Genomic DNA, 11,236 nt, shown 5'->3' on the forward strand with positions numbered 1-11,236 from the left:
TCCTTACAACATTTAAGTAATAAGAAAAAAATTAAACGCTTCTAGAAAACAAATACTGTAGAATAAGTGTTGTAAAAGTGATCAGTCCCCTGATTTAGTACTTTGTTTTTCTACCTTTTGCTGGTTTGCTTCTGTGCTGTAGGTTTGGAACTTCCAGATAATACTTCCAATGGTGTCTCTAGGAATGTTTCTGGTTTTGTAAATCTCCTATTGCCCTTTTGATGCAATAAAATAATCTCCTCTTAGCTTTTTTGACAGCTCCTTAGTTTATACTATGATTGCAACACACCTGTGTAGTATTTATATACAGTAGTGTTCAAAAAAATAGCAGTGATTTTAAAAAAGTGAATAAAGCACAAAATCATTATAATAACTTTTATTTCCATGAATGCAAATGCACTGAAAATACTACACTTTTAATTCTAAATCAAAACATTAACAACATTTAGCCAGTTTGTGTTAATCCTTTACAGAAAGTTAAGAAAAATGAATATTAGGCTGTTCAAAAAAATAGCAGTGCAGCATTTTTCTTTAAAAACTCAAAAAATTTATCTATAAACTGAAAATGTTTAAGGTTTCACTTTACTTTAAATTACTGAACTAATATTTAGTGGCATAACAATTGTTTCCAAGATCTGTGTTGCATGGAGTCGACCAACTTCTGGCACCTCTGAACAGGTATTCCAGTCCAGGATGATTAGACTACATTCCACAGTTCTTCTGCAATTTTGGGTTTTGCCTCAAAAAAACGCGTTTCAGATATCAGCCCACCAGTTCTCTATGAGATTGAAGTCAGGGGATTGGGCTGGTCACACTATTACCTCAATCTTGTTTGTCTGTAACCAAGATGTTTTGGGTCATTGTCATGTTAAAACACCCATTTTAAGGACATTTCTTCGACATAGGGCAACATGATCTCCTCAAGTATTCTGATATATTTAAACTGATCCATGATCCCTCGTATGTGATAAATAGGCGTAACACCATGGTATGAAAAACATCCTCATATCATAGTTTTGTACCACCATGCTTTACTGTCTTCACAGTGTACTTTGGCTCGAATTCAGTGCTCGAGGGTCATCTGACATACTGTCTATGGCCACTAGACCCAAAAAGAACAATTTTGCTTTCACCAGTCCACAAAATGTTGAGCCATTTCTCTTTGGACCAGTCAATGTGTTCTTTGGGAAATTTGAACCCATTCAGGACACGTCTTTTTCTTAACAACGGGACTTTGCAAGGAGTTCTTGCTGGTAAATTGGCTTCACTTAATCATCTTCTGTACTCACTGGGAACTTCAGATGTTCCTTGATCTTTCTGGAGGTGATCACTGGCTGAACCTTTGCCATTCTGGCTATTCTTTGATCCATTCATACAGTAGTTTCACGCTTCCTTCTGCATCTTTCAGGTGTTGGTTGTCACTTCAAGGCATTTGAGATCATTTTAGCTGAGCAGCCTATCATTTGCTGCACTTCTCTGTATGTTTTTTCCCTCTAAAGTCAACTTTTTAATCAAAGTACACTGTTCATCAGAACAATGTCTGGAACAACCCATTTTCCCCAGTATTTCAAAAGGAAATGTGCTATGACCAACCTGTGCAACATTTGCCACCCTCCTAAATTAAATAAGGGCCAAAATTGACACCCGTTCTTCTGCAGAATGAATGACTTCACCAATTGAACTCCTCACTGCTATTATTTTGAACAACCCCCTTTCAATCAATGCTTCGATTACTCAGAATGAACGGCATGCATGTCTATTCCTAATTGTTGGGTTTGTTTTGTTTTCAATACTCTACTACACTTTCAAGTAAATTTTTTGCTATGTAGAAATAGCATTTCTACTAAAAACTTTGATTTATCAAGTTAATGGTGTTGGACTGCTATTTTTTTGAACACCACATCATATCTAAAACAATTCCCAATGGTTTAATCATTCTATAAACCAACTTTACAGTAGCAGTAGGTTTTAAATTTAGCAGTATTATGTAGAGGTTGAACAACTGTGACATGGCAGTGTTAATAAAATATTAATAAAAAAAAAAAAATCATTTCCTTTGTACATCTGCTGAATAATTTAACTGATAAAGACTTTATTTAAAATAAAACCTAGCTCTGCATTAAGATATAAATCCTTATATATTCATTCTTGTTTGCTACAAGACTTCAGCGGCTCAACACTCCATGTCACATTTGTCTTATTCTTAAGATGCACCATGTTTTTTCAATAGGAGACAGATAAGGACTGCAGGCAGGTCGAGCACAGGTGCTCTAAGAAGCCATGCTTTTGTAGAGCATGCAAAATGAGATCTGGAATTGCCTTGCTGAAATATGAAGCATGGAGTTTAAACATTGACTTATCTGACCATAGCACATGATTGTCTTTTAGCCAAGCTGAGATGGACTGGACCCAGAGAAGTCAGTGGTGTTTCTGCATAGAACTGATACCTGGCTACTCTTTGCATAGGCATTTTTAACATACAGGTATGTGCCAATAGTTTTCTAAAGTATTACTGAGCTCATGTGGCTATAATCACAGAAGCATGAGTTTTCTGTGCAGTGCTCACTGAGGGCCTGAAGGTCACACATTCAGCAGTGGTTTCTGGCCTTGCTTTCAACATACTAAGATGTATTGTACATGGTGAAAGACCTTAAAATATTTTTTTCTTTCAATCAGTTTTCAAAGCAATAAAGTATTATAGATTGACTATTCTCTCACAAAGTGGTGTGGCACATTGCGCAGTGTTAGCAGTGAAGTTAGAGTATTCTGTATTTTTAGTGGTAGCATATTTACTGAGCAAAACACACTATACTGCCAAAAGTATGTGAACACCAATGAGTTTAGGTGTTTCCACCACACCTATTGCTAACAGATATAAAATTAATTTTATGTTTCTGACTTTGTAGCATGTAAAAATGCTGAAAGTAAAAAAGCTGTTAAGTGAAAACTAGACCAGTGGCATCACTTTCTGTATAATGTATAAACAAGTATGGAGAGTCAGCCCCCAAGGAACAGTGGCAAAAGTAACAAGATGAGCAATTTAAAACTTGTAGCTTAATCAGGAAGAGTCCAAAAGAGAACCTATGAACCTTTAAGACAAGATTAATATGACAAATCTTTGTGACGACAGTTGGCTCTAACCTTTATGTTCTGTTCTCCAAGATCCAAGAACTCTTAAAAACCCAAAAATTGACATGTCAATTAGCTTAATACTACATATCACTGCACCACTGTTCAGTCACACCCAGATGAATTTGAGTAATCATCTGCATGTTTTTGAAAATGGAAGAGCAGAGGATCCAGAGAATTCCATGTTGAAATTGGGCAAACATACCAAAACTGCCAAAGTCCAAATCTACAGCTATTCAAAATCCTCAGACCTACAAGTCACCCTCCCATGCTGCAGTATTTACTACTCCATGAGCAACTTGTTTTGGCAAGTCATGGATTCATTGTTTGGTTATTTTACACCCCGGCAAATTTACATCTTTACAATAAGTGTAGTAAATATAGCCCTACCTTTTGTCATATCAGGATGCCATGCTGCAATTACATGATAAATCAAGTTCAAAATTCTCTGTATGCATTTTTGACCCAGCAAAAAGCCCATAAACTAATGAACGACTCTGGACAACAGTATGGCCCACGTGACAAGCAATATAGTTCCCCATTTGCTTGAATGACTAGTTAACATTCAGAAATATGCAAGGATAATCATTAGTGCTAGTGTATGCCGATTACTCAGAGAGCCACCACACTTTTTTAGCTAGGGTATCAAGTCTAAGGTCATGTGCTGCATTAATAAATCCTAAATATAACTGATTCCAAGTAGGAAAACATTAACTTCATGGATTCCACCAGCAGTCAACTCTAATAAGACTAGTGTTTATTTAGTAGCAACTTAAAGGTTATAAGCGATACCTCTTAGGAACTGCGAATCCAGTCATTTATTTTCAGAGCTACAAACAAACATTAAATGTAGTAGAATTCCAAAGTTATTCACCAAAAGCTACATGCACTGGTGCATGTTACTACTATTTCAACCCCAAGATGTTAATCATTTAATAGAAAGAAGGAAAACACTTCATAAGGCAGTATTATAAAACCAGTGGTAAAATTTATTAGATGTCTTGGAAAGGGAATAAAGTCTTTACACTGAAATGTGTAAAGATACCACTGTTTTCATTAAAAAAAAAAAAAAAAAAAAAAAAAAAAAAGCTTGATTACCAACTGTACAAAATATATGGTTACATCAAGCATAAAACAATCCTGCAGGACTGTAAATAAAAAAAAGGTTATACAACATGCTGTCCATATTTTTGACATGAAGGCTATGGTGTCCAGTAGTAGATGATATCGGAATGTGCAACATTTGGGTACGTTTACACATTCCCTTTTAGAATCTGGAATCTATGTGCAAAAAAAGTCAGGGTTAATTCAGTACCAGTCTCTCAGGTGGCTCAATCAAGGAAACCTCATGGTACCTACAAGAAAAAAATAAAAATAAATAAATACATAAACATTAGTCAAATTTACATTTCACCCTCACTGTTTAATAAGTGTAAAGATGCAGTTTCACATACTTGGAGTTCTTGTATTTTTCCCTGACAGACTGCTGTGCATGTTGAGAAGCACCGAGGTATGTCTGATGGAGATCCTGGATACATGGCATGAGGTTTTCCAGCGTGTAGCCCGTCAGTTCAACCATTGCCTTGGACTGAAAGTTTAAAGATGCACGATTTAAATAAATTGACACAGTTGAAACCAGAAGTTTACATACAGTATATAAAAAGACACATGTGCATGTTTTTCCTCACTGTCTCACATGAAATCAGAATAAACTCTTCCTGTTTTAGGTCAATTAGGATTACCACAATTATTTCTATGTGCTAACTGCCAGAATAATGAAAGAGAGAATTTAAGGCAATTTTTACTACCTTCTTCAAAGTCAAAAGTTTAAATACACTAAGATTACTATGCCTTTAAACAATTTGGGACAGCCCATATGATCATGTCATGTCTTTGGAAGCTTCTGATAGGTTTATTGGCAACATCTGAGTTAAGTGGAGACACCTGTGGATGTTTTTTAAGGCACACCTGAAACACACTGCTTCTTTGTGTAACATCATGGGAAAGTCAAAAGAAATCTGCCAAGATATCAGGAAGAGAATTGTGGACTTGCACAAGTCTGGTTCATCCTTGGGTACAATTTCCAGATGCCTGAAGGTGCCTCGTTCATCTGTACAAACAATTATACGCAAGTACAAACAAGATGGGAATGTCCAACCATCATACCGCTCAGGAAGGAGACGGGTTCTGTGTCCCAGAGATGAACGTGCTTTGGTCCGAAATGTGCACATCAACCCAAGAACAGCAAAAGATCTTGTGAAGATGCTGGCTGAAGCTGGTAAGAGTGTGTCATTATCCACAGTGAAACGAGTACTGTATCGACATGGGCTGAAAGGCCACTGCCAGGAAGAAGCCATTACTCCAAAAGAAACATAAAAAAGCCAGATTAATGTTTGCAAATGCACACAGGGACAAAGACTTTAATTTTTGGAGACATGTCCTGTGGTCTGACGAAACTAAAGTTGAACTGTTTGGCCATAATGACCATCGTTACTTTTGGGGGAAAAGGGGGAAGCTTGCAAGCCTGAGAACACCATCCCAACTGTGAAACATGGGGGTGGCAGCATCATGTTGTGGGGTTGTTTTGCTGCAGGAGGGACTGGTGCACTTCACAAAATAGATGGCATCATGAGGAAAGAACATTATGTGGAAATACTGAAGCAACATCTCAAGACATCAGCCAGGAAGTTAAAGCTTGAGCGCAAATGGGTCTTCCAAATGGACAATGACCCGAAGCATACTGCCAAACTGGTTACAAAGTGGCTTAAGGATAACAAAGTCAATGTTTTGGAGTGGCCATCACAAAGCCCTGATCTCAATCCTATAGAAAATGTATGGGCAAAGCTGAAAAGGCAGGTGCGAGCAAGGCGGCCTACAAACATGGCTCAGTTACACCAGTTCTGTCAGGAGGAATGGGCCAAAATTCCTGCCAACTATTGTGAGAAGCTTGTGGAAGGATATCCTAAACGTTTGACCCAAGTCATACAGTTTAAGGGCAACAGTACCAAATACTAATGAAATGTATGTAAAATTTTGACTTTGAAGAAAGTAATAAAAATTGCCTTAAATTATTATTCTAGCAGTTAGCACACAGAAATAATTGTGGTAATCCTAATTGACCTAAAACAGGAAGAGTTTATTAGGCATAAAGACTAATTATTAGTTAAGTTAATCAATAAGAGAAGCTTTAAGCTTCCTAGTAAATCAGTTTTGAAAACATCTTCATTCACTGTAGAATGAAAAGTACATAGCATAGGGTGGTAATGGAAAAAGTAGGTTAAACAAAAAACCTTCTACATTCAAAAAGGTAGATTGTATATAGTAGCAGAAAGTATAACCAATAAAACAATTAGTAAAAAAAAAAAAATTTAAATTCTTAATTCTCCAATTAAGATTTTCCAACTTAAATTCCAAGCTTAAATCTCCAACTTACTGAGACATGAAATATTTTAATTACAAAAAAAAGTCACATATTGCAGAGAAACCACTTTAGTTTGCAAATTTAACACAATGGTTTAAGGGTCTTATTTAATAAAGTGCATTAAAGTTTGACCAAGTGTGATCAAGTCATTGTGACCAAAGTCCCATGTTTATACCAATATTTGCAGAAAGACCACTCAGATGCCTCATGACAAAGCCTTGCTTTATTTTATCTAGGCACTAGCAATTTAACACTAAATTACTCAATTTAATTGGGATTTTAACGTCGTGTTACACACTTTGGTTACATTGATGACAGGACAGGTAGTTACATGTTACACAAGATTAATCAGTTCAAGTTTTAATGTCAAACACAGTAATGGACAATTATCTATCCTTAATTTATCTCACTTGCATGTCTTGACTAGGAGGAAACTGGAGCTCCTGTAGGAAACCCACAGACAGGAAAAACATGCAAAATCCACACAAAGGACCTGGACTTCTTCACCTGGGAATCAAACCCAGTACCTTCTTGCTGTGAGGCAATAGCACTACCCACTGAGCCACCCAAAATTAATTTCCATTAAGATCCAGGCATGTACATGAGATCTTAACTGGCAGTGCATTTAAGTGCAATTAAACACGTTGCAAAACAAATGCTATAACAGCTTACCCATGATCCCCCTGTGATCGTGTAGTTTGCCAAAATAAAGGCTGCAGCAGCAACTTGAGATGGAAGATACTTCAAGAAAGGGTCTGCATCTACTAAACTCAGCTCACCAAGAAGCTACAAGGAGGGAAAGACTTAAAATTAGCACACATTTGACCATTCAGGCAAGCAGGCTTTAGACAAGCAATTTTACTTACCATTGACAAGCTTTCAACTTTGTTACTGACTCTTTGCTTAAGAAAGTACTGGGTGAGGAACTGCATGATCGTTGGTGCTGCCAGATCAAAAGAGAGGACCTTTAGTACCAGATGCTCCATTCTTAACACTTGTTTCTTCGTGTAGGTGTCATCTGTTATGTAAACGAATTCAGCCACCTCTGGAGGGTAAATCTCTTCAAACTTCCTGTAATTACACACAAAACATGTATAGAAAAACCTATGGCAACAAGAAAAATACAAACTTCAGGGTGGGGGGAAAAAAAAAGAAAAAAAAAAGAAAAGAAAAAAAACCACTTACGATGCCAAGAGCATAGCCGCTGTGCCAACAAGTTGCAGTTTACCCCTTAGGACCGACATGGAGGACAAAAAGCGGTCAATGTAGTTTACGGCAAGATATAACGTCTCGTTCTGAAGCTTGTACTCCTCGCCGACCTCAACTAGCCAGTCCACCAGAATGGCACGCATGCTGTTTGTGATGTCTGGTTGCTTTTTCATGTAGGCAGCTTTTGGTCTGCATTTAAGCTACACCACAGGGAAAGAAAACAGGAAAAAATAAGAGAAAATTCACATGCAAGTAACAAAATGCAAGCATTTGTATTCAACAAAAAGCATACCATACCTCCATCTCCCTCAAGTGTGTGTGAATTTCAGCAGCATAAACAGCAACTTCATTTACATTTACAGGCCTGTCTTCACCCTCAACAATAGACATGTCCATGGGAGAATCTAAAAGACATTACATATTAGAATACACATTCAAGGGAAAGGGGCAGAGCAGGGGGTGACAACCATGCACCACTTACCAAAACTGAGATCCATGGGAAGGTCAATACTAGCGAGGGGTTGCCTTAACCGTGTCACGGTGGGGTTAAGTGTTAGAGGAGAGCAGTCTACGGTGGCTTGTTTGGCTGATGCTTGTTTTTTGGAGCAGGCCCCATCAGGTTCATCAACATGAATTTGAAAGGCAGGCTGCTTGGTTGAGGGCTTTCCTGTACAGCTTTTCCCATAGTCTTCAGACTTACAAGCTAGTGGTTGGGTTGCCGCACCCTGGAAATGAGCAAGAGTGAAGATTGTAAAGGTTATAATCCAACATGAACTAAATGCACTTAAGAAGAAAGCTGAAAGATCACCATGTCCCTGTATTCTAACATTCTAATACTGATACAAGGTTTAGAAGAGGAAATTTGAAGACATTAACAAAAGCATTTTAAAATGTACTAGCTGAGTGTAAACGTACTGGCAGCACATACATACAAATGGCGTTAGCAGTACAAAAAAAAAAAAATCTATTTGCTGTACAATGTTAGAATTGTATCAGAGTAACTTTACTTAAGCAACATTTGTTTTCAATTCTCACTTGTTTTAAAAAAAAGAAAGAAAAAAAAAAAAAAAGCAAGGTTTGTTAGGAATTTATCATCATGTTTTACACTTTGGCTACATTCATGACAGGAACAGTAGTTACTCATCACACACAAGGTCATATTGAACACATTCATGGACAATTTAGTGTCTCCAATTCACCTCACTGCATGTCTTTGGACTGTGGGAGGAAACCGGAGCACCCAGAGTAAACCCATGTAGACACAGGGAGAACATGCTAACTCCACACAGAAAGGACCCACCTGGGGATCGAACCCAGGACCTGCTTAAATAATGAAAGCACCAGCTTAAGACTCATTTACACAAGTAGCTAACAATTAGGCAGTCAGGTAAACAATGACACCCAAGGAAAGTGATAGATTTCCAGAGTCAAACACCTACATGATTAAGCTTCTGTACAACAGATTTTGAAGCCAGCTTAAACATTGTGATTGTCTTTTGTAATGGTGTGTGTGTGTTGGGGGGTACTTCACAGTATTTTAAACCCTATTGCTTTTAAGATGTACATTTGCACAAGTAAAAGTAATTAGATGGGTTTGTTGCAGTCAGGGAATCAATTAAACCGGCTAGCTAGTAAAAATTGCGCACTGAGAGAAGGAGGGAAGGGAATATTTAACGTTTTAAGTCGAGATTAAAACTGACTATTAGTCATTCTAACAAACTAATCTTAACGAACACAACTGACACGTTTTACTTTGCCAATTTAAAAAGTGTAAACCAACTTCGCTGGCGGGGTTAATGCTTGGAAACGTTAGACAGGTTAACGAAGTGGACTCGAGTTGTACCAACCTAAACAAGCACGTCGGGTAGAAGAAAATCAATATCAAAAGTGAACCGACTCTTCTACTGAATCCAGTTGGACCACGAAAGTAAGGAGTCGGTTTCACACAAACTGATTCAGTTTACACTGCAAACAGAAAAGATTCGGGTGTCGCTGTTTGACAGCTCTCTCGACAACGATTGCGCCAGTATGTATAACGAGATAACTGAAGTGAAAGGGTATTGTGGGGGAAAACAAGTTATTCATGTGCTTAGACAAACTATTACATTTTACAATTGCAAGAGCGTTTGGCTTTATTTATCTGACGCATTGTATTATATTCTGGCTTTGCAATTACCAATTTGTCCACCTTATGTGCTATGTTTTTTATTTGAATATATTTCGCAATTTTATCGCTATATTTTTATTACTATAAAATACTAAGCTTATACTAAGCTTCTTATGAGGCATATATAAATTAAGCAAGCGTAAATCACGTAGTGAATTCTTATTCTCAAAATCAACTAATTCAGACTCCAAGTCGAAAAACCGAAGACATTGTAAGATTTTACTAGAGAGGAAAATGGAGAACTGATGTGAACTGAACAATTAAGAGTTTAACCATCCCGCCAGGATAACGCTAGTCTAGCAAATCCGGGTCAATTCTCAAACAGAGAGGACCCATACACAAAGTCCACTGCATAGTGAATAAGCGCTACAACAGCTACATGGTGTAGTGCACCTACTACAGGGCGCACACTAGCATTTGGATTTCAGCCCTAACCATGCTGTAAAAACAGTGAAACGAACCTGTTTTGTACCGCGCAGACCCGGCTGTCGGCGTGGATTGTTAACAAGAGCGCCAAGTACAGTCCTGTTAGCCGGCTTGGGGTTCATATTTTCCTGATTCTCCACCCGGTTCTTGTGAACAGCTCGCAACCGACCAGGCATGTTCTCCTGGTTGCCCCGATAAACCTCCTCTGATCCTTCAAGCGCGCTTCCGTGTGCAGACATTTTAACTCGATCTGCAAGATACAAACAAAGCCAAGCTGTTTTATATTAACATATTATTTTTTCTCTTACACCGTGATTTAATGTTATACGATCTCAAAGCAGAATTAAATAAACTGTGAAGACATACCGTGAATCCACAGAGCTGAACTGTTGCTAACAAAACAAAACAAGAATCTACAGCAGCGTCTTACGAATATAAAAATAAACAAAGCAAAACAAACAATAAAATCCAAGCTGTAAATTAGACAGAAGGCGCCATAGTTCAGCACTAAGAATAATAGCGTGATTATAAAGCCGCAGAAGCAGTACAACGCTGCTCTATCACACCCTCATTCACTATTGTTACTTTCTCAGTTCAAGTAGCCCGCGACTATTGAAACCATCCAATCAGCGCTCAGGTCACATACTACGTCACTAATCTACGGTGGTCGGCAAGTACCCGACTTCATCTCTCGAAGTCGTTGTTTGAGGTCACGTCATTGGCTCAGAGAAAATTTAAAATGTGATGTGGGGAGCAACAATAGATAAATGTACGATCCAGCCCCCCGATTCTTTAAGTAAAATCTATTAACAGTTCCTCTAGAGGGAACAAACTTCTACAAATTGTAATATACAATTAATCTTTATTTGCTACATTTACCATAT

The 11,236-nt window shown here is 37.8% G+C and overlaps 1 protein-coding gene across 1 annotated transcript; it reads right to left on the reverse strand.

Moving 5' to 3' along the window:
• Nucleotides 1-4,216: 4,216 nt before the first annotated feature.
• ccna2 (cyclin A2) lies at nucleotides 4,217-10,881 on the reverse strand. Its single transcript, XM_062999982.1, has 9 exons — nucleotides 10,719-10,881; nucleotides 10,388-10,602; nucleotides 8,241-8,484; nucleotides 8,057-8,163; nucleotides 7,736-7,959; nucleotides 7,417-7,621; nucleotides 7,223-7,336; nucleotides 4,584-4,717; nucleotides 4,217-4,484 (listed from the first exon to the last, which is right to left on the reverse strand). Exons 2-9 carry the CDS (start codon nucleotides 10,589-10,591, stop codon nucleotides 4,433-4,435), a joined length of 1,284 nt encoding a protein of 427 aa, XP_062856052.1. The 5' UTR covers nucleotides 10,592-10,602; nucleotides 10,719-10,881; the 3' UTR covers nucleotides 4,217-4,432.
• Between the last annotated feature and the right edge of the window lie 355 nt (nucleotides 10,882-11,236).

Source organism: Trichomycterus rosablanca, chromosome 8 (genome assembly GCF_030014385.1).
Source record: "Trichomycterus rosablanca isolate fTriRos1 chromosome 8, fTriRos1.hap1, whole genome shotgun sequence".
NCBI lineage: Eukaryota > Metazoa > Chordata > Actinopteri > Siluriformes > Trichomycteridae > Trichomycterus > Trichomycterus rosablanca.